The sequence below is a fragment of the Capra hircus genome, chromosome 25, assembly GCF_001704415.2.
Source record: "Capra hircus breed San Clemente chromosome 25, ASM170441v1, whole genome shotgun sequence".
NCBI classification, from domain to species: Eukaryota; Metazoa; Chordata; class Mammalia; order Artiodactyla; family Bovidae; genus Capra; species Capra hircus.
This window is the reverse complement of record NC_030832.1, coordinates 26,934,058-26,957,374: the sequence shown is the minus strand read 5'-3', so window position 1 is coordinate 26,957,374 and position 23,317 is coordinate 26,934,058. Positions and strand designations below refer to the sequence as shown.

Here is a 23,317-nt window from a genome sequence, read left to right as displayed (position 1 = left end):
CACGAACTCGGCGGCCCCGGCTGGAAGATTTTGAGTTTTATAGCAAACCATATTGTACAGATCCGGGGCCCAGGGGCCCAGCCCGGCTGGGTCCCCCGCTTATCCCTCGCTGGGCTGCCTCCTCCCCCTCCCTCAAGCGGCCCCATCCTCAAGCCTTCTGTGAATCCCCAGGACCCCCTCCCCTCCGGCCTTTGGTCCACCCAGTCCCTCCCCCCCAACCCGTGCACCTCCCTGTTACCTGAGGTATGTGGATATTCCCCCCTCCCCAATATGGTCCAGTCTGGCTCCCCAGGGAGACCCAGGCTGAGGGGCGGGACCTGGCCCCTGCCCCTGCCCCTGGCTCCCAAAGTCCCGCCCCCGCAGAGGAAGGGGCAGGGGAGGGCCAAGAGTCTACTAAGTTCCCATGGCAACTAAGAGGGGCCATTTCCAGCCTTAGCACTGGCTTTGGGAGGTGTCCATTGGCTGCTAATTCCATGGCAACCAGGAGTGGCAGTTCCCTGGGCAAATGGGATACAAGGTTCCATGACGATGAAAGAGTGGGAAGAGCCAAGCTGGAGGAGTCCCATCTTCCCCGTCACTGGGCTGGCCCACCACCCCCCACCCCCACCTCAGGGTCAGGAGGGGTGGAGCTGCTCAATACAGTAAAGCAAGAGAGCCTGGGGTGGTCCAGTCCGAACTGGGTGGTCCACCAGTCCAGTCTCAGTCCAAGCTGGTCCCGTCCCCTTAAGCTCTGGCTCCCCCAGGTCCGAGGTTCCCCCGGTTCAAGTAACACTTCAGTACAGATGAATGTTCAAGTATAGTGCGGGGAGGCAGGTAGGGGGCGGGGGTACCCCTCACCACTCCCCAGGGCGCGCTGAACAGCGGGTAGGCCCGCGGGCCCCACTCCTCAAGATAGCTGCCATTGTCAGTGACGTTCAAGGAGTCAGGGCTGGGGAGAAGGAACTGAAATCCGGGGAGGAGGAAGGAGAGGGGTGGCCCGAGAGGCTACTACTGCCCCCCTGCACCTGCTCTTGCCCCCCGCCCCTCACTCAGCCCTGTTGCTTTCCCCTGGTCCCCCGAATCCCCTCATCTCTGACACCTGCATCCCCAATTGCTCCTCTGGTTTCCCTTTTTGGCCCCCCCACCCTACCCCCCCAACTCCAAGTATCTGGTCTTTGTTCCCTGAACCCCTGATGGTCTGCTCTCTGCCCGCCCCCCACCCCCCCCAGCCCATCCTCCACCTCCCCCAGCCCCCTGCTCCCAGCATCTTGTGTGCAGATACTCTCCCCATTCGCCCCCCCTCAAACTGCACCTCAACCCCCCTCCCACCAGCCCTTTGGCTCAGCGGCCCCCAGTACCTCTGACCCGCTTCCCCCAGGGGATGGACGATAAAGCAGGTGGAAGGGGGAGAGGATGGGAAGAAGAGACCCCCAGAGATATCAGTGCAGGGGGTAGAGAGTGGGGGAGGCTGGCTCGAGTCCCTGGGCAGGAACCCCAAGTCGTAAAACTCAGGAATACCAAGTCATGAGGTGGGTGACCTGGCCTCCTGGCAGGGGTGAAATGAAGGCCTGAGGTCCAGGCTCCTGATGAGTCCTGGGGGAGGGTGGGGGGCACCCAACTAGCTGTCCTTGAGAAGCAGCTTCTCTTCTGGACAGCGGAAGGGGCCAGGGGGCCCGGCGGCTGCCAGCCGGGCACAAGCTTCCGGGGAGAGCTGGCGGCAGGAGCGCAGGTCGAGTCGGCGGAGGCGCGGGCAGCGGCGGAACAGCGGGAGGCAGTGGTCCGTGAGGCGGTGACAACCTGAGGGGGGCGACGGCAGCTGAGACCAGGTGAGCAAGGGGTCCACCCGGATCACAGGGCCCAGGAGGCTGGAAGGATGGAGAGATAAGGGACAGCGCTTACCGGCGAGATTGAGGTGTACCAGGGTCTCTCGGAGCGGGGAGGTGGGGGCCGTGAGAAGGTGGACACTGGGATCCCCAACGTGGGCGCAGTGGCTCAGGTCCAGGGCGCTCAGCTGGGGTGCGTGGCGCAGCAGGAGCCGCAAGGAGGCGTCCGTCAGCTCTAGGCCGGCCAGGCGCAGCTCTGCTACCCCCTGCAGCCGTCCTCGGCTCTCCGTTTGCCCTGTGGTAGGCAGGGAAGAGGTCACCACTGTGGGCCGTTCCCATCCCCGCACCGGCTACGTCTGCACCCTCCTCCCTCACCACCCCTGACCTGCTCCCACTCTAAAGGAACCTCGATTTGCATTTTCTGAGTGGCTCGTGGCTTGCTCTTCTCCCCCAAACCCACACAAGCTGCCATCATTTCATCTGTCCACTGCTCACACTGCCTCCTCAGGGAGGCCCTCCACGATTATGCCATTCGGAACTATAACATTCCACGTGCTCCAAAGCCTTCCCTGCACTTTCTCCTCTTTTTCTCACTGACGTATTTTTCTCTCTCCCACTAGAATAGCAGTCCTCAACCTTTTTTCGCACCAGGGACTGGTTTCATGGAAGACAATTTTTCCATGGACAGGGCTGAGGGAGGGGGGGACGCTTCAGGTGGTAATGGGAGCAACGGGGAGCCATGGGGAGTGACACTGGGGGTTGGGGACCCTTGCACCAGAATGCCACTTCCAGCAAGGCAGGAATTTTTGTGTCTTGATCTATGCACAGGACCTGGGATATAGATGCTTGTCAATATATAGTCACTCATCCAACAAATGACATCCCCAACAGGACGGCCTCCTGTCCCACCTCCTCACTTATCAAAAGAGCAATTCTCACAAGGGAGAAAGGGGGGCGGGGTGACACCCAGAGCTGGGGCTTGACACAGATACACTGCTGACACTATGTATCAAATATGTAAACAATGGGAACCTACTGTACAGCTCATGGAAGCTTCCCTACTTAGTGCTTTCTTGCAGCCTAAATGGGAAGGAAATCCCCAAAAGAGGGGATGTGTATTTGTATACATATAGCTGATTTACTTTGCCGTACAGCAGAAACTAACACCACACTACCACACTGTAGAGCAACTATACTCAGATAAAAATTAATTTTAAAAAAGAGCAGTTCTCAAATATATGAGACCACATCCCTCTTCTGCTCAAAACTCTCCAAGGGCACCTCAGAAGTCTAATCTACTTGGGAGAACATTTGAGTTCCTACAAGGTCTCACCCCTGTCTCAGCTCCAAATTCCTCTCCCTCCTTCAGAAACACTTGAGCCAAACTCCACAGGGGACCCTGCCCAAGGCCACCTGTGTTTAGTCCCCTGCCTGGCCAGGGTCCCTGGCTTTCCCGTCTGAGCTCAGAGAACTCCCCTTCCTCCATCTCTGGGGTAGAAGAGCTCCCACCCTTCATCTATGCCCCCAAAGCTTTCCTTTATATTGTATCTACCATGATCCTGCATTTCCATTTTTGTAACTATGCTTGAGCACGCACTGTAGGCCAGGTAGCAGCTAAGTGGCAGCCTGCCCCTAGCCCAGTGGCCCTCCGATTAGAGGAGAGAGAAAAAGAAAAAACGAGAGAGAGACAGACAGACAGAGACTGACTTCTGTATCTCCCTGGGCTGCTGGTTGAAACCAATTGCTGGCCCCACCCCCAGGCAGCCTAACAAGTTCTCCTAGGACTTCCCTGGAGGTCCAGGTTAAGACTCTGTGCTTCTACTGCATGGGGCATAGATTCAATCTCTGGTTGGGAAACTAAGATCCTGCATGCCACATGGCATGGTTAAAAAAAAATCCAGACAAAGGAAAAACCAAGTTCTCCAGCAACGCTGAGCTGCTGGTCCCGAGACCACACTTTAAGAACCAAAGCCTTGGGAGACAAGTTTTCTGATCATCATTCCTGTTTACAGATGAGAACACTCAGGCTTACATCCCCAAGCCTTACATCCTCAAGATAACATGACTATGGATGAACAGAGCCAAGACACCAGGCCTTGTGACTCAGAAGTCCTAACTCTTAACCACAATGCTATTGGCTTTCCAGGTCCCAGCCTCACCCAGAAATAAATAAACTAGATCATACGACACCAAGTCAGGGAACTAGCCTGCATGAGTGTTTTATGGATCTGCAAAGTGTTCACATTTTTCTGAATGACTGATACTACATAAGAGGTGTGTGTTAGTCGCTCACTGCTGTCTGACCCCTACCAGGCTGCTCTGTCCATGGAACTGTCCAGGCAAGAATACTGGAGCAGGTAGCCATTCCCTTCTCCTGACTCAGAGATCAAACTTGGGTCTCCCACATTGCGGGCAGATTCTTTACCATCTGAGCCACCAGGGATGCTACATAAAAGGCCATTTTTATAAAGAAATTTTGATATGGAGCTTTTCCCTGAAAAATTGTAAGATCTAGCATCACTGGGCTACCCCATTCACCCAACGACGATGCTGAAGCAGGGTGTACTCACTAACGTTCTGCACCAAGCTCACCACTTCTGTAACCTGCCAGGCTACCTCTGGGCACCTACTTGGCAAGCTCTGAATTCTCTCCTTTTCTCTTTGAGGAGCTGAGAGCCTGGGGAGGGGATATACCTGCTGATGCCCTCAACCTCAGGCCACAGCTAAAGGCCAACAGAGGGAAGCAGAGGAAAGAGAGGTCTCGTGTGGCTGGGGCAAGGCCAGTGGGCTCAAGGATTTCACTGAGGTGGGCCTTCAGGGATTTATTTGAATGAGAAGGAATGGGGAAGGGAAGGGTAGCCAGGCAGAGAACAGCAGGGGCAAAAGCAAGGAAGTAGGAAAACTTGCAGTGTTAATCCAGGGATGCCACATGAGGACAGGAAGCCAAGGGGATAGAGGGGGGCGGACAGGACTTCCATGGTGCTCCAGCGGTTAAGAATCCGCCTGCCAATACAGGGGACATGGATTCGATCCCCGGTGCAGAAAGATCCCACATGCCAAGGAGCAACTGAGCCCGTGAGTCACTACTGAGCCCAAGCACCAAAACCACTGAAGCCCATGTGCCCTAGAGCCCCTGCTCTGCAACAAGAGAAGCCACCACAATGAGAAGCCTGTGCATTGCAACAAAGAGTAGCTCCCACTTGCTGCAACTAGAGAAAGCCTGAGTGAAGCCAACAGAGACCCAGTGTAGCCAAGGGGAAAAAAAAAAGTGGGTAGAGTCTCAAGGAGCATATTAGGCTTAGGGGGGCCTGGATGGCTCACCTTTGCGAGCTCCTGATAAAGGGGCTTAGAGTGAAGTCAATTCAAGCAGGAGAAGATGGAGTTGGTCTGCCAGGCAACCGGCGCGTTCTCGCCTCACGGAACGCACTGTTTTCAACGCTCAGTCCAGCTCCAGGAAGAGAGGGCCATGGGTGGGTGCTCAGATTTGGCCTGGCCTGTGTGACTTGCAGCTGTCACTCAAGCCCTCTGGGCCTCACCCAGAAATCCTAGTTCCTTCTCTATCCTAGTTCCTTCCCCTTCCAAGACTGCTGTGAGGGGGATGGGTTGGCAAGAAGGGAGCCATGAAAGAGAGCTGCCAAAGCAAGGTGCTACACTGAGCTGACAGTCTTTGACCTCATGGAGCTTAAGAACCTTGTAGGAGACAGATTTTAACCAAATCATTTCACCACTGTACAATGATATGCTAGAAGGGGACTGCTCTCTGGAAGAGGGACTCTCATCTCAAGGGAGGAGGAGATCTTGGAGGGCTTCTAGGAGGAAGTGACATTGATGCTGCGGCCTAGAAAGCGACTGGGTATCAGGAGAAGGAGGATAGAGCATTCTAGGCAAAGAGGAGTGGGCAAAGGCCCTGGGGCTGGAGGAAACTTGGCAAGGAGGCTGAGATGGCTGAAATGTCAGGATAGCATAGGTCAGTGGCCTTATCGACCGTGGTAAAATACTGATCTGCATCCAAAGAGCACCAGGGAACAAGAACGAGTGGAGAGCACGGGGTGACATGGACAGACCTGATCTTCTGGGTGGTTCCCCTGGCTTCATCATGGAAAACACACTGGTGGGGACCCGAGAAAATGCTGAGTATCCCAGCTCCTGGCTAGAACTAGACGAAGAGCTCCAGGCCTCAGCACTCCTACCTCACACCTCAATAGGACCCCTAAAGTGACCAGGTTGGTGCTTACCAGACCAGCCCCAGTTCCCAGCATCCCCTCTTTGCCAGCATGGTTCCCAGGCTTCACAAAACTGCTTATTCCTTCATACTCCATGGGAAAACCCTGTCTCTTTCAGGACTCAATTCAAATAGCACCTCCTTAAGAAGGGCTTTTCTCATCGCCCTCCTTTCCCACCTCCCCACCCCAGCACCGACCACAGCCATTACCATGTCATGCCCTATTTCTGCATGACTGGGGAATGGGGCTCACTCAGTTTGAGGTCTCCAGGGCCCTACCCAGGGCCGGGCCCAGAGGCCATGTGCCATGAAGCTGACTTTACCTGGTGGCAGGGGCCAGGGACTGAGCTGGGTGAAGAGGTGGCTGGGGTCTGACTCAGGAAATGTAACCACCACCTCCACACAACCGTGCAAGTCAGCTGGCTCCCTCGTTTCTGCCCTGCTCCCCCAGAAAAGTCCTCATCATTTCACTTCAGGGCAAGAGGATCTAGGGGCCAATTCTACTGCTCAATCATATCTTTGCTGGGCCCACACATGAATTTTAAAAAGAAGCTGAATTACGTGCCATCATTTAAAAACCAGGATATTTCACAGAAGATCCTTTGCCTGGCTCCTCTTGACAAATGGAACTGACCAGCCACCCCAGGCCTGCATTCTTCCACAGCGGTCCCTCTGCTCCCCTGGGAGAAGTCTCCCCCGATAGGGCCCACCATACCCAGAGATTTCGCTCACAATCTCCTGGCTTCTCCTAGAATTCTGTGTCATCCTCCTGTCCCACACTGCATTTCATCCCCTAATTATCTTCCCCTCTGGAAGTCAGGGGCTACCTCTTCCTTATCCCATCCCCTCAGCTCTGATCACAGGGCCCAGCACACAGCAGGAAAGTGAATGAACGAACATGGGCCAAGCAGGGCCTGTCTCCTCAACCTCAAGCTCTATCTGTTCTTCAAATCCTTTAACACCCAGCAGGAGTCGGAAGAGACCGTGGAGGCCTCATCCCCCAGCCTGTCCAACCCCTCCTACAAAGGAGCCAAGAAAGGCCACACCTGGTTTGGTGTCTGGCGGAGGCAGCAGCAGCTCGCGGAGCTGGGAGTCTTTAACATCCTCGATCCAGCGGAGGTCCAGCAGCCGCAGGGCCGGCAGTGGGGCTGAGCCCAGGGCAGAGACAGAGAGCCAGGAGCAGCCAGAGAGCACCAGCTCCTGCAGGCCTGGGGGAAGGGGGAGGTCCCCGGAAACAGGTGCTAGAAGGGCTGTCCCAGGTCTGTTCCCTTCCCTCACCCCACCCCACCTCACCACCCGGCACTACCTTGCAGTCGGTTCAGAAGCCACATCAGCTGCTTCTTGGAGACACCTGTCCAGCTGAGGTCCAGGGCTCGAGGCTGGCGGCGAACCACACCACTAAGCATGGGCGGGGTCAGTGACTTCCTCCGGCTCAGGTCCATTCGAGGCCACAGACGCTTGTCGTAGCACCTGTTGGCCACAAGGGGGAGACAGAGACCTCAATCCTCAGCTCAGTCTCAGGGAAGCCACAATCCCCACCCTGGTTCACCCCAGTTCTCTCCTGGTCCATACCAAACAGCAGGGGTGGGCAGGAAGCCCCAGGACCCAGGCCAAGAACACCGGGTGTGGGGTTCAACTCCATCACTAATTGGATGTGAGATCTTTGGCAAGCCCATCCCTCTCTCTGGGCCTCAGGTCTTGTTTATAACACAAAAAGTGATAGTCAACAGGTGGGCCTTGCCCAGGAGGTGGTTATAAGATCAAATGGGGTTATTACAGTTAGTGGACCTTACAGGGACTTTCCTGGTCCAGTGGTTAAGAATCTGCCTTCCAATGCAGGGGACATGGGTTTGATCCTTGGTTGGGGCACTAAGATCCCACATGCCGTGGGGCAACTAAGCCCATGTACTGCACTAGAGAGCCTGCATGGAGTACCCGGATAAGCTGCGTGCTGCAACTACTGAGGCTGTGTGCTCTAGAGCCTGATCATCTAGAGCTCACTGCAAGGCCTCACCCTGCAGTGAAGATCCAGCCCAACCAAAAATAGAAAAAAAATCTATAGTCAGGGGGCCTAAAGCTTCCAAAGCATTGTGCCAAAGACAAACACACTCTACACACTGTATTTGATGGAGACCCAAAGAGATCCAGCAGCAGCCCCCATCCTCTGCCTTGGGCTTCTCACCAGTTATGGTGGCTTCTCAACCTCTACTAATTTCCGCCCGTGATCCACATCTGCTCATCCTGAGGACCAGCTGCCCAGGGCTGGACTTACTAGTCTGTGATTACTATGAGCCTCCAGCCAGAATGGAGACTTCACAAGGGCAGCCCTGGCTTCTTCCCCTCAGCACCCCCCAGTGCCCAGCACTGGGCCAGGTGCGTAGTTTACCTGCTGTATATCTGTTGCACAAATGGATGATCCCAAGCTGAATGTGAACCACCCAAAGCTCCCACAGAGCACCCCTACCACACACTCCATTCATGGCTTCCCAGTGATTCGGTCAGTGTTTATGGAAGGCCCAGTAGGTCCCACTTGTTGAAACTACAAAGATGAATGAGGCCTGCATAAAGTGAAATGGGTTGGTCTCCAGCAACTCTGACAGCCTTGATGAGACCAGCATGCAGAAAACTGGAGAAGCGCTTCCCAAACTGTTACCAAGGAACCCTTCCCCATCTCTGCCAAAGTCATCTACTAATACACTATAGTAGTGGGTTGGCCAAAAAGTTCGTTCAGGTTGCCCCCAAATAAGCTGTTATGGAAAAATCAAACAAATTTTTTTTGGCCAACCCCATACACTAGAGTTCTCGAGATGCAGTTTGAAAAGTTTCTTTCAGTACAGTAGTTCAAAGCCATGTCAGAAAGTTCCCACTAGGCGAGATGAACTGTATCAGAAGCAGCAGGGGTGGGGAGGGGAACCAGGAAGCTGTCTCTTATCTCTCTCCCAGCCCCGCTTCTGGAGGCTTTCCCTTCAGGAAGCCCTGGGCTGGGGCAGAAATGCCCAAACTCGTCATTCAGTATCCACTTATCTGCAGAACGTAAATTCATCTTTAAATCAATTCTTAAAACCAGCATTTGCACTGAAAACCAGTATTGTTTCACATACATATGTTATACTTAGACAGAAACACCATAAAAACAGACCAGGATTATTAAATTCTAGCTAGGTGTTGCTATGGCTTTTGGCTGCCATCTAAAGACTATTTTTGTTCAAAGGGAGATAAGCATTAGAAAGGTTGTCAAGTGTTAAAGAATCCGCTGGCCAATGCAGATGTATGAGACGCAGGTTCGATCCCTGGGTCAGGAAGATGCCCTGGAGGAGGAAACGGCAACCCACTCCAAGATTCTTGCCGGGAAAATTCCATGGACAGAGAAGTCTGGTGGACTACAGTCCATAAGGTTCCAAAGAGTGGACACAACTGAGCGTGCACACATCCGAAAGATATAACAGCACCCAACGGAGGAACTTTCTTTTCAAAACTATTAATAACAGAAAGATCAAGCCAAGTTTTTGTGCCACTTGCAAGTCTCAGGCAAACTCCAGAACCCTTGGGTGACATTTTAGGGAAAGCTGGAAACACATACACCAAGGCTTTGATCCAAAAAACTCCACCCTCTGTCCCACCTGCCACCTCCTACCATTTCCCTTCCTCTTCTGGCATTCTAGCCTCCCCCTCTTCTGGTTCCACCCACTCAAACAATAAACACTTGCAAATCTCTCTGATTCTAAACAGGAAAAGAAAAAAAAAAAACCAAAAAAACTACCCACCTTCAATCCAGCTTCTGCCCCTAGGTTCTGTCCCTTATCTGCTTCTACTCAGTGAAATCCCATTCCATCCAAAATTTCTCTCTGCTCATTCTGACCCAGTCATGAGTTCCAGCTCAACCGTCACCACCAACGTGAAGCCCTCCTGGATCTTGTGGCTAGTTGGGAATCCTTCCCCCCCCGAGGGCACACACAGGCCACCAGCTATCTGAATACTGCACTCCACAAGAGCCAGGCCAAACCACCTGCTTACCAACAGACACCTGCTATCTGGTGCCAACCCATTTCGGCACATGTTTGTCTTTGATGGAAATGCCAACCAACCCGGATCCCTCAGGGCTCAGCTCCAGTGCTTCCTCTTCCAGGAAGTCTCTCCTTATTTTTCTTGGCTGCAGCTAATTTGTCCCTTTGCCCTTGGATGACCAGAACACTGGGTTTAAATCTCAGAGTGGCAGCCAATAGTCACCGAGGGCCCCCTACTGATACTAAGTGTTGAGACGCTGAACAGTGAGGAAACGGGGGAGGCAGCTGAGTCTTACAGTAACTGGGACAACAAGGGACATGATAAGAGCCGGTGAGAAACTGGGTCGGGGACGTTCCTGGGGAGACAATGCCAGACCTGAGACTTGAAGGAAGGCAACAGTTGGGGCTTCCCTGGCGGTCCAGTGGTTAGGACTCTGCGCTTCCACGGCAGGGAGCACAGGTTTGAAACCTGGTCAGGGAACTAAGATCCTGCGTGCTGCACAGCAGGGGTTAATTCTATTGAGGGAGGAGGAAGGAGATCTGAGTTCAGATAAGGAAGAACCAGTGTCCTGGCCAAGTACACAGAAAAAAAAACAAAAAACCAGGAGAGCTCTGAGAATCTTAGGCAGTAGGAACAAAAGGCAATTCATCATCTCCCCGTAACAATGAGGATGACAAAGACGATGACTCCAGCACGAATACCTGAATACCTCATGTTCACCCACGAAAACCCATGTTCACCAAGGGTTTACTACGTTCTACGCATTACACATTTAACCTCACAACAGCCCTAGGAGGTGAATACTATAATCACCATCTCCTTTTTAGAGGTCAGGAAAATGAGGTCCAGGGAAGTTAGGAGACTGATTTCAAGGTCCCACTTCGATTACATGGTAGCAGAGCCAGGTGGTAGAGCAAGCTGGTCTGGATCGAGAGCTCCAACATGGAGAAGAGTCAGGGGTGAGGCTACGGAGGAGGGCCAGCCCAGGCTAGGGGTGTCTTGGCCAGGAAGGCTGGAAGGCCAGGGTGGATGAACATGGGCACAGAGCTCCGAGGCGCGGAGTGTGAGCGGTAGGGATCGAAGCCCCAGCTCTGCCGCCTCTGTGCTTGGAGTGACCTTAGGCAAGTCACTTGCTGTCTCTGGGCCTCCATTTTCCAAACCATAAAATGGTGTAAAAGCAGCACTGATTTCACAGGTTTGCTGCAAAAATGAAGGGAGAGTAAATTAACTCGTTTCATTTTAATAGTGATTTTAAATAATTAAACGAAAGATGTTTTTTAAAAAAAAAGGGGGAGAGACTATGCAGAGGAAGTGTTTAGTGCAGTCACTGTTCTTGTCCAAATGTCCAACAGGACCACGGAAGTTTGTTGTGAGGGTAACAGGGGGCCATAGACAGGTTCTTCCTAAACTAGTGTATGCATGTTCAGCCACTAAGTCGTGTCTGATTCTTTGCGACCCTATGAACCAGGTTCTTCTGTCCATCGAATTTTCCAGGGAAGAATATTGGAGCAGGCTGCCATTTCCTTCTCCTGCGGATATTCCTGATCTAGGGAATCGAACCCACATCTCCTGCACTGGTAGGAACATTCTTTACCACTGAGTCACCTGGGAAGCCCTCTTCCTAGACTAGAGAATGACACTTAGGTAAGAGGTTGGAAGAAGTCCAAGGCCAAGGCATCCATCACCCACGGGATGCCGAGCCTGATGGCCAAATGCCCTACCCCACTCCCTTTCCCCTTGACTCCAGACATCCCTGACCAACTCAACCCACCTCCAAAGTTGAGTCCAAAACCTCCCTCTTGCAGAGGCCCTCTGGGGCCACAGAGCTAGACCAGCCAAAACTGCTACCTGTAAGGACTCCACAGCTTCCCAGGGTCCAACCCAAAGCCACTTCTTCCTTATCAGCTCTCTGGGCTCCTTGCTGGCACTGAGCTCCTTCCATCTGTCCATCAGTGTTTAGTCCCAAGTCCAGCTGCCTTGACCAGGCAGTATAGTGCCTTCCTTGCTCATTTCCAGCGAAGTCTCCACCCTCTTCCCTGGGACTCCGGAACTCCCCCAGGCCTTGCCTCCCCCCATGACCCCACCTCCCTCCCCTGACCTGGGTAGATCACTGTGCCTCCCGTTTCCAAGAGAAGATGGAAGCCATCCGACGGGAAAGCCTGCAACTTCCTGCTCTCCCACCTACAAATTTCTATCCAGCTCCACCTTCGCTGCCTCTTTTTCACACTCCAACTCGATTTCCTCACTTTCATTCACTCGACAAGTGTTTTTTCAGTACCTCCTGTATGCCGGGTATCCTAGAAACTAGGGACATGGCAGAGAACAAACAGATCAAGTCCAACCTCAATTCCAGGCAACCTGGCTCCAGTGCCCTCCCCCCACCACAACACAGCAGAAGACAGCCAGGCCTCTTTGGAGCAAAATCCAACTGACACTTCTGGTCCTTGATCTTCCGTGACCTCTCGCCAACACCCACCCCTGTTCCCTCCTCAATCTCTCCTTCGGGACACACTCTGCTCCCAATCCCCTGCAAGTCTCTGGCTGTTCTTTCTCTAACTCGCAAGTGCGGACACTGATTTCTGGCCTCTTCCTTGAAGCTGCTATCTATAGGTTAAAAACTCCCCAACTTGGATCTTTCTTTTAAGCAACAGACCTGTGCCTCCAGGTGCTCTCCTGTTAGTGCCTGATGGGCCCAAAGGCCTTTCAGACCAAACCTGGCAAATATGAGCACTTGGCTTGACCCGGGAACCTGCCCCTGCTAAGTATTCCCAAGCTTGTGCCATGATCTTGCTGCCCATCCGGGCTCATGGACCAGAAACCCAGCTGCATGTCACCCTACTGCCTCCACATCCATTTAGTCACCAAATCCAAGTCATCCTGCTTCCTAAGAAGTTCTCAACTACTGTCCCTCCTCTTCATCCCCACAGGCCCTGCCTCTGTGCCCAGGTTGACAGAGCCTCTAGACTAGTCCCACTGTGCCCTCTCAGGCCCTTGTTCAGCCCTACTCTCATTCTGCTCATCCAAAACCACCCCTTTGTTGAGCATTTAGCACCCTTTAGTGATGGTGCTAAGCATTTTCCAAGAATCACCTCATTTCATCCCTACTAGGTATTGATATGAACCCAGACTACAGATAAGAAAACTGAGGCCCTGATAGGTATAGCAATCCACCCATGGCCACTCATCCAAGAAGTTCAGCAGTCACAGGTGAGAAACCCATGGGGACTAGACTCCTAAGCCCAAGCAGAAAACCACCATCCAGTCAGCTTCTCTGCTTCATCCACCTGCAGTCACGAGTCTCCCCTTGAGACAGAAATTGGGTCTTCATCAGTTCTGGGTCCCATGTACCAAGCACAGGGCTGGGCCTGACCAAGAGGCCTTGGCAAATGGTTCCCCAAAAACTACTAGAGGCGGAGGAGGTGATCCCAGCAACTGCTGTAACTACTTGTTTCTATTATGTTGCAGGTTGACTGAAAACTCTTCAAGGGCACAGATCTGAGTTCCCAGAATTTTAAAAGTCTGTGCTTTCAGTAGATATTTGTAGCTGAACCAGTGATAATGATTGCTGTTAAGGCACTAAGAAGTTTCTATTTCCAAGGTACTGTCCTCAATTCTTTATTGTATCAGCTCACAAAAACACTCATGAAGTAAATGCCTTGGTTCCCATTTTAACAGATGAAGAAACTGATGCACAAAGGAACTAGCCTGATAGCATACAGCTCAGCAGTGAAAGATTCAACTAGGGAGGACTGTTCCTGGGGGTCCAGGTTCAAACCCTGGTCGGAGAACTAGATCCCACATGCCCCAGCTAAGAGCTCACAACTAAAATCTGGCGAAGCCAAACACACACACCAAAAAAAAGCATTAAAAAAAAAAAAAGATTCAACTATGGGTAATTTATCTCCAGAGCCTGCCTTCCCCTCCTTGTAGCTCTGTAGCCTCCGCAGACCAGCAAGTGTGAACAAGTACACCAGAATCCTAAGGAAAAGGACTGGGGTTTAAGGTCAGCCACTGACTGCACTGTGACTTCGAGTGTCCCTCACGCTCTCCCTTCACAGGGCTGTTGGTATGAGGAACGTATCAACTAATGTGTACACATCCCAACAGGATGCCCGGGCCACAGGAAGGGTCTGGGGAAAAAACCTGGATTTACTCACTTAATAAAATGTGTTTTGAGCACCTACATTACCCTTTGGGCTTCCCTGGTAGCTCAGACAGGAAAGAATCTGCCTGCAATCCGAGACACAGGGGTTCAGTGGGAAGATCCCCTGGAGAAGGAAATGGCAACCCACTCCAATTTTCTTCCCTGGAGAATTCTATGGACAGGAGCCTGGCAGGCTATACTCCATGGGGTTGGCAAACAGTCGGACACGACTGAGCGACTAACACACATTACCTTTTGTCCTGTGCTGAGAACATGAAGATAAAACAGATATGGTATTTGCCCCAAATACTTACATGGGAACATGAAAACGAATGAAGGCTTGTCAACATGCAGAAAGCCTCTATGTGCTCTTTTGGGGTGTGGGGGGAGTGTTGGAAGAGTTTGGTGGAGAGGTGGGGGTGGGGGTTGAAAGGGACAGGACCGAAGAGTAAGACCAAGGGTTGGAGAGGCTGACCCACATTCCTATAGAAACAAGACTCAGGAAGCAGTGGGGAGATGGGAGGAGGGTAAGTGGAGGGTGCTGGTGGTGGCTCCAGGCCACAAAGAAGTTCCAAGCATAATCAGGAGGCCCAAATATGGCTGCCACTTGGGGAGCAGGGGCCGCTCAGCAAAGGGCTTTCTGCTTTTTTGGTTGCACCACATGGCTTGCAGAATGTTAGTTCCCTCACCAGGGACTGAACTCATGGCCTCTGCAGTGGGAAGTGAGGAAGCCCCATAAAGGGCTTCCTTAGGCGTGCATGCATGCGTGCTAAGTCACTTCAGTCGTGTCCCACTCTCTGCGACCCCACGGACTGTAGCCCGCCAGGCTCCTCCGTCCATGGGATTCTCCAGGCAAGAACACTGGAGTGGGGGGCCACACCCTCTTCCAGGGGATCTTCCCCATCCAGGGATCGAACTTGAGTCTCCTGAGGCTCCTGCACTGGCAGGCAGATTCTTTACTGCTGAGCCACCTGGGAGGCCCCTTCTTATGTGTTAGTGGGAGCAATAATAAGACTATCCTCAGTGTGCTTGCCTGGAGAATCCCAAGGACGGGGGAGCCTGCTGGGCTGCCATCTATGGGGTCACAGAGTCGGACACGACTGAAGCGACTTAGCAGCAGCAGCAGAGAGAGGTGAAAAGCAAGTGAGAGGATGCAGGTACAGCAGTCAGCACTATACTTGGCACATATTAAACACTCGTAAGTAACAATTTTAAGGAGACAGGTTCTAGAGCCAGAAGGACTAGGTTCAAATTCCTGGTTCTACTGTTTCCTCTCCACGTGACCTTGACCTCAGCTTCTTCTGAAAATGAGGATAACAATACCCACCTCACAGAGTTGTTGTGAGGGTTCAGTGAGCAAATAAATCAAAAGCAGCCTGTGCAGTCAATATAGAAGCACCAGCTACAGCATGTACATCCTACAGAAGCACCATCAGCACAAGCGCCCGGCCCAGAGAGGCGCAGGGACCTGTTGCAGGTCACCCAGCGAGTGAGGAGCGTGCGGGGCGATGGAACCCAGGCCTGTCCAGGCCACTCACCAGCGGCTCCAAGTCCGGCACACTCGCATGCAAATGCATAGCTCTCGGGGCCCGAGGTGCTGGAAGACACGAAGCCAGGCGGCGCGGGGCAGGGGGTGGTCGGATCCAGCAGCCAAAGGCAGCGTGTCGGGCTCGGGGCTTCGAGGCGGGGGCCGCACCACGTGCCGCTCCAGCTGCGGGGGCCGGGGCGGGGGCGCGGGGCCCAGGGGCCAGCTGAGGAGGGGCCCCCCACTGCCAGGGCGCACAGCCCGCCGCCCCCCGCGGTTCTCCTTCTCGCCCGAGCTGCCCCGGGCTGGCCGTCGCCCATTCCGGGCCTCGCCAGGAGCCTCATCCTCACTCAGCGATGTGCCTGATGAGTCGGAGTCCGAGTCGGAGTCCGAGGAGGACGAGGACGTGTCGGGCACCCGCTCCAGCAGCTGGCACATCCGCTTGAAGCGCTCGAGCTTCTCCCGCTGGGGTGACGGGGAAGGCACCGCGGGGCCCTCAGCAGAGGCCAAAGGCGGCTTTGGTTTCTGCAGGGAGAGACGGAGGCTGTTCTAGGGCTTGGCACCTGCCTTTCCACCCCCCGACCCCCGAGGAGTCACGGGGGGATGAATAGCTGGAGGGACAGTCCTGAGTTCCTGCCCTGTGGGCCTCAGTCAAGGCATGCTCCTCTCCGGACTTCTCAATTTCCTTATCTGTCACAGGAAGGTGCTGATGCAAAGAATTCAAAGACTCATGTGTCTCTATAGCTTATGAGTTTCCAAAAGTAGTGAGGTGTGGAGAACAGTTACAGATCTAGTTTTGCATATTGACAAGGCTATCAATTCTCTCTGTGACCTTGGGAAGCCCCTTTCTCATCATCTACAACACAGAAAGCTGGAGCAAACAACTTCGAGCGTCTCTGCAGTGAGACGGGAGTACCAATGATCATCCGGGCCCGGGCGGAGCCTCCCACCCTCGCTGACTCATGACATCCTCACAGCGCTGGGATGCAGTGGCAACTGGGGCCACTCTTTCCAGATATGAGGAAACGTAGGCTCCGAGAGATTATGGAACCTGCCCAAGGTGACAAACTGACAAATGGCAGAGGAAGAATTTGAGCACAGTCGAGCAGACCCTGGCATTTGATGCGTCAGTGCAAAGTGACAGCTGAATGCTAGCATTGCTATGTGACCTTGGACAAGTCTTCAAACCTCTCTGGGCTTTACTTCCCTCAAATCTAGTCCCTTTGCAGTTTACAAAACTCATTTAATGTCATTAAACAGCTTTGTGGCATAGACTGGATAAGGGAAGTGGTATCATTTCTATTTCACGAATGAGGAAACTGAAGCCCAGAGCAGCTGATAAGTTGCCAAGACCAATCAGCAAGTCAATGGTTGAACAGGGATTTGAACTCAGTTCTCACCCCTTAAAGGTTTGGAAAAGATGAGGCAAATGGGTCAAATGATACCCCAAGGGTTCTTGGCAGTCCTCGGCTCCTGTGGCCTGGCCCCAACCCACTCTTCCCCTCTACTCTTCCCAGGGGCTCAATTGCCTGCCCATCATGGCCAAGCGGGCTGGGGTAGGATAAGGTAGGCAGGAAAGGACAGATTTCTGTCTCCAGGATAGAGGGTGGGGCAAAGGAAAGTGGGAAGGGGAGGGAGGAGGTCCCCGGCACACCTCCCAGTTCTCGGGAGGGAGCCCAGGGTGGCAGGACGAGAAAGCCTGGCTCGGATTCAGAACCCTGGGGGGCAGAAGGCCGGGGCCGCCTGGGTCCGATCCTCGGAGGAGGCAGGCGTCTCCACCCACCTTCTTCAGGTGCCTCTCTCGGCCTCCTTTCACCTACCAGGGCAAGAAGGAGACAGGGGGCAAGGGAGAAACGCCATTAACCCCTGGTTGTCCACAAAACTAAGATCTATGCTCACCTCTTAAGACTACAAATCCCAGAAGCCCCCACCTCAGGGAGAACTCTGAGCATGCTCATCGGGTAACCAGTGTCTTGGCTCACTGAGCATGCTCTCATCTCCTCTTTCTTCCCCCTCAGGCCCTTTCCAGCCCCTCCTTCCTCCTCTGCAGCAGCTAATTTGAGCATGCTCTCTCCCTCCTCTTTAAAGCACCCAAAGCTTCCCTGTCCAGCGCCAGTAGCTTCTCACCTGTACCTCTCCTCCACACTGAACATGCACCATCCTCCCACCTGAAATTCCAAACTACACCTCCCAACAACCCCTGGGGGTAACCCATGAAGCTGAATGTCCCAGGTTGCCCCCCAAAGCAACAGGACTACAGCTCCCCAAATCCCTTAGGCTGAATCGAGTGAGCATGCTCCCTGGCTCACCTTTTTCCTTGGGGTAGGGGGCTCATTCCCTGCCTCCCTCTCCTTTCTTTTGGGGGGCCCAGGCACATCCTCTGAGGGGGGCCCAGCAGGTAAGGGACCTTTGCGCCTGGGTGGAGGTGGTGGAAGCGGCGGCTCCTCCGTCAGCTTCCATCCACTCCCCAGGCTGGCACCCTCCTCGCCGTTGTCAGCCCTGCGGCGGCCTGGTCCCTCACCTGAATCCTGGGGAGATGGAAGCTGGGGGTGAGGTTCTGCACCAACCCCCGATCTCCCGCCTACCCAGAGCCTGGCACCCTCCCAAGCCCCAGCCTCTACCTTGCTGGTCCGGCCTTCCTGGGTGCAGCGAGGGCACTCCCAGCAGTTGGGGATCTCTGCATTGATGACACCCTCAGCCTTCCCCATCTGTAGACAGAGGCAGGGAGTGGATGTCAGGTGTCAAAAAACTCAAGAGGCATCCTACCCCAGCTCCTTACTCCCCGAGTCTGACCCCACCCCGGCCTCCAGGGTCGCCAGGACCATCACCTTCAGGCAGCCAGGGTGGACGATCTCGTTGCAGATTGTACACTCCATGAGGCTCAAACCAAATTTCTCTTCCTCTCCCTCCACTGTGTCCTCCTTCCCAGCCTCCCCACACAAGAGGCATACAGCTGTGTGTGGGAGCACGGGCTGTTGGGGGAAAGGGGGTGTCAGGGATCCCAAAAGCAAACCATAGGAGAAAGACTGTTCTTTCTGGGGACCCTAGTAAGCTGCGAGATAAGGTTTAGAATCCAGGGGGGCAAGCTGGGTCATATCCTGAATTTGTTCCTTTTTGGCAGTATGACCTTGAACTGATTTAACCCCCTTATGTCTCAGTTTCTCCATCTGTCAAACGGGGCTAGGAAGTTTTTCCTCGCAGAACTGTCATAAAAATGAGACAATGCAGAAAAGGTAGTTGATACACAGTTGACACTGTTGATGGCTGCATCTGGATCCAGGTCCTGGGTGACCTGACATAGCTGGCTTTGGAAAAGGAGGGACTATAGGCCCTCTAAGACTACAGGCCAAGGTAACAGTAATACTGAGAGAGAGCTGGAGTGAACATGGCGACAGATTGGAGTGAGTCTGAGTTTGCTCAATTAGCTGTACGGGGGTTGCCCTGGAGGCCACAAGGAACCTGGTTTTGGCAAGACCCCTGGGAACACTAAGGGCAGCTGACCGATCTTAGGGAAGACAGAGCAGCTATCAGACAATATGACTTAAGGAAAAAAATCAGGGGTAATACTGAGTCATATCAAGAAGCTTGTGAGGCAGGCTCAGGGAAGAAGCAGGTAGGGAAGAAAAGTGAGGCAAGGGTCAGGGGACAAAGGAAAAACAGGGAGGGGCTGTGGGGCAAAGAGACGAACCAGAAAAGGGTGACTGCAGGGAAAAAGGGAGGTGGGGTCACAAGGGGAGCACAGGATGCAGCTGGTCCCAAGGCTACTGGGAAAGGCCCACTCTCGGGAGCCCTGGGGAGCACTAAGGATGAGGAAGGCGGGCACAACCCCATGGTACTTGGATACCTACTGTGTGCTGCGCCTGGCAGCAGGTACCTTCTTATCCATGCTGTTTGACCTTTACAACTCAACAAAGGAAACATTTCACGGAGGAGGTACCTTGAGGGTCACAGTGATTTGCTCAAGGTCACACAGTGGGTAAGACTAGCTTCAAATCCAAGACCACTCTCACAGGTGAAAAGGAGGCCGAAGAAGGCAAAGACCCATTCCTGGCTCTGGGGAGGGTGTCCAAGGGGGCCCGAGCTTTCTGTGGGTCTCTGCCTCTGAAAATTGGGAAAGGCCTGAAGTAGGGTGTGGGAGGAATTCTTCTGTGGACCCTAACATTGGCCCCAGCTTGAAGCTGAGGACAGAAATGGGCCTGGCAGATATGTGAACCAGCCAGTGAACGAACAAGCGAATCTATAGCAACTTTACATGACCCTCGAAGGAGTCACCCCCAGCCCCCCAGATAGGTGCTGAGGTCAGCTGGGGAAGGGTGCCCCCCTGCAGCAGGGGCAGAACTCACGGCAGTGCACTGCCGCAGCAGGCACGACTGCTTCATGCGCCCGGGCCCCCCGAATTTCTTCATGTCTCGGCAGAAGTGGCAGTCCCCGCACTCAGTTCGCACACAGGCCCGGCAGCGGCGGCAGCGGGTTCGGCGTCGGCGCGCTCCGGCCCCCGGCCCCCGGCTGCTCGACGACATTGGGGGCGTCAGCAACGCCGAGGGCTGTGGGTGGAGGGTGGCAAGCTCAGGGGGGCCCAGGGGGACCCTTGCCGGAGAGACTCCTGGAAGCTTTCCCCCACTCCTAGGCAGACAGAGCTTGGCTTCCTACCCAGGGAGACAAGGAACAAGGAGGTGGCCCTCCTGTGAGGGGCCAGGGGAACCCCACTCCCTCTAGGCAAGGCCACCCTCTTCCTGAAGCAGGGCTCCTCCAGGAGCCCTGAAACTAGCTTCCTGACCTCACTCCTACTCTAACACTTCTTCCATACTCCCCCGCGTGACCCAGGGAGGACCAAGGGACACCGAGAGGGACAAGGGCCTCTCCACCGACATCCCCACAGCGAAGCTCACCGGAAAACCAGGGCTCCTTGTCTGTGGAACAACTGAGACAGGTCCCAACTCTTCCCCTGTTCTCCAAATGTGCTCCATCCCCGGCTCTCCCCAAGCTGAAACACTCCAAATTTACCTCCCAGATCCCCAGATTCCTGACTGCCAACTCTCTCTTTTCTCTCAGAAGCTACTAACACCCAACTCCTCTTCCCCTAAAGCCTAGATTTCCTCCTCGGATTCAATGGGAACCTACTCAGCCAATCTAACCCCTAAAGATCCACCGGGTTGCCCAACTTCCCAGCGCTCACAGACCTTCCTTCAGACGCTGCTTCAGAACCCCTCCGTGGCCCCAAATTTCAACTCTGTTCCCCACAGAGCTCCCTCTGCTCCAACACAGCCTCCTTATGGGTCTCTCAGGTCAACCTGGGCAATTTCCCAGATTCCCTGGGATTCTAGAATCCAGCCTGACATGTCCATAGGACTCAAGATGGGCTCATGTGCACCACCCCCCCGCCTCCCAGCTTCCCAAGCTGCTTTCCATCCCTAATTGTCTGGAATCCCTTGGGCTTCTCTTCCCAGGCAAACCAGATCCTCCAAGATCCCACACAGATTCAGCAGGCCTGGAGGCTCTCTTCATATCCAAAGTCTTACCCCAGCTTTCCCCTTTCCAGACCCATCCATGGGGGGAAAGGAGCCCTCCAGCGCTCCAGGGGAGGGGCCTTGGAGGGCTGCAACTGCAGGCGGGGATGGGGGTCTGCAAGGGGAAGCAAGGTCTAGGAAGGAAGGCCAGTTCCGAAGGGTTGAGGGCTAACAGGAAGGAGGACTGGAAATGAGGAGTTTGGAGCAAACCGAGGGTGAGGCTGGGGGCGGGCAAGGTAGAGAGAGAGGCCGGGCTGAGGATGAATGGGACTGGGAGCTGCCCAGGTCTGGGGGTGAGGAGGAGCTGCATGAACCCACCTCACACGTGTCCCGGGAGCCATCTCTCCCTTCTCGGCAGCTCCCGGCGGGTCGGCGGCCATCGGCGGCGGGGGGGCCGGGCGGCGCGGGGCGCGGAACGCTCAGAACGCCGGGGTCCACGGCCCCCCGAGGGCGCTCGGCCCCTCCCTCCGGTGGAGGCCGGGACAGCGGCGAGTGGAGATGGGGGGCGCCGGGGGCGAGGCCCTCCCACGGGCTGCGGCGCGGCCCTTCCAGGGGGAGGTCCTGCTCTGGGGGGCTCAGTCCCTCAGTCCCCCCAGGCCAACGGGGGCTCCTCGGGCGCAGAGTGCACAGCTTCTCTCCGGGCCCCACTCAGTCCGGGGGTCCGAGTCCCAGCTCCCCTCCCCCCACACCGCCCCGCCTCTCCCCAGCGCCCCCGGCCCTTTAACTGGCCCCTTCCCGATGCCCAATGCCCAGGGGTCCAGGGCCAGGCCTCGGACCCCCACCGTTTCCGGGGTGCAAGCCCCGCCCACCGCCCGTTCCCGGGGAGGGGGGGGTCCCTGTAACCTGCCCCCCTCCCCTGGGCCCGCCCCTGGTCTGCGGCCCCCTGCGCTACTGCTACCGGGCGAGCAGAGGGGGATGTAGGAAGCTGCTGGGCCCCGCCCCCCCAGCCTGCGCGCGCCCCCGCCCTCTCCCCCTCCCCCCAGCGCGCGACCCTTAGGAGATAGAGATTTAAATAAAATTTGAATAAACCCTCTTGCTCAAGCCGGAGGGTGGAAGGAAAGGATGGAAGGGGACAGGAAAAGGGGGAGGGGGCAATAGGCGTGCCTCAGCCCCCTCGGTCCCCCGGCCCCGCGCTGCTTCGGCCCGGGGCCCTGGCCGCCTCTCTCATCCCTCCTGAGCTCCTTCCTCCTTCCTCCTCTCTTCCCCCTCCCCTCCCCTCCCCTCCCTTCCCTCCTCCTTCCCTCCTCCTCCTCTCTCCTCTTTACTCCCTCCTTCTCCCAGAGGAACCCCGCCCCCTGCCCCCTCCTTCCCCCACCACCGCTACTTTACAGGACTAACGTGCGCAGGGCACGACGGTGGAAGTAGTCCTGCAGACGCTGGTGCTACCTAGGGAACAATAGGATGCTGAGGTCAGCGGGAACTACAAACAAGATGGCGGAGGACGTGCCAAACAGGGAGTGGAGGATGCTGGGAGTTGTAGTCCGGTTACCCCCAAAGATCCGGGTTGCAGAGCGTAGAGGAGTGGGAACGATGACTACAAACAAGATGGCCTTCTGCCCCGGCTCGACCTCCTTACCAGGCACTCACACGCCCTCCTGTCCACAACCCTCCGCGTGTGTGGTACCTGACGGGAGTCGCAGTCCATCTGCTGCCTTCCCGCTGCCATTTCTACTCTTCAGGAACAATGGAAAGGTGAAAAGGAACGAGGACTACAAGCAAGATGGCGGAAGAGGGGCGGACACCTGATTAGTAGTCCACCTTATGAGGTGCGATGGGAATAGTAGTTTCCTAACCTTCTAGAGTTCCTTAAGACTGGCAGGACCACGACGATAAAGAGACTACCATGAAAATGGCAGGCAACCTAACCTCTCGCCGTCGCCTCACTCTACCACCTTGGCACCTCGCCCGCCTGTAATATCGAAATTCCCCTCCTGTTGGGGCAAAGCTTGACGGGAGTTGCAGTCTTCCTGGCTCCCTTTTATTATCTTCGACCAGACAATGGAAGGGGAAAGGGGCGAGGTCTACCAGCAAAGATGGCCGCTGGAGGAAAGGGGAGACGGTGACCTGGGACTTATAGTTCATGCACTAAGACTACACCATGTGGAAACAGGG

At 54.9% G+C, this 23,317-nt stretch overlaps 1 protein-coding gene across 5 annotated transcripts; it reads right to left on the bottom strand.

The window, feature by feature from the left end:
* Positions 16 to 22,417, bottom strand: FBXL19 (F-box and leucine rich repeat protein 19). Of its 5 annotated transcripts, none has more exons than XM_018040016.1 (11): positions 21,524 to 22,417; positions 20,042 to 20,242; positions 18,527 to 18,670; positions 18,320 to 18,406; positions 18,008 to 18,226; positions 17,353 to 17,514; positions 15,712 to 16,223; positions 7,331 to 7,494; positions 7,071 to 7,232; positions 1,879 to 2,097; positions 16 to 1,776 (listed from the first exon to the last, which is right to left on the bottom strand). In XM_018040016.1, the coding sequence occupies exons 2-11, from the start codon at positions 20,216 to 20,218 to the stop codon at positions 1,598 to 1,600; spliced, it is 2,025 nt and encodes a 674-aa protein (XP_017895505.1). In that variant the 5' UTR covers positions 20,219 to 20,242; positions 21,524 to 22,417; the 3' UTR covers positions 16 to 1,597. The 5 variants fall into 5 exon arrangements, with proteins under 5 accessions (XP_017895505.1, XP_017895504.1, XP_017895506.1 ...); XM_018040015.1 differs by lacking the exon at positions 21,524 to 22,417 and adding an exon at positions 20,588 to 21,517; XM_018040017.1 differs by lacking the exon at positions 21,524 to 22,417 and adding an exon at positions 20,588 to 21,517 and having other exon boundaries at positions 17,482 to 17,514.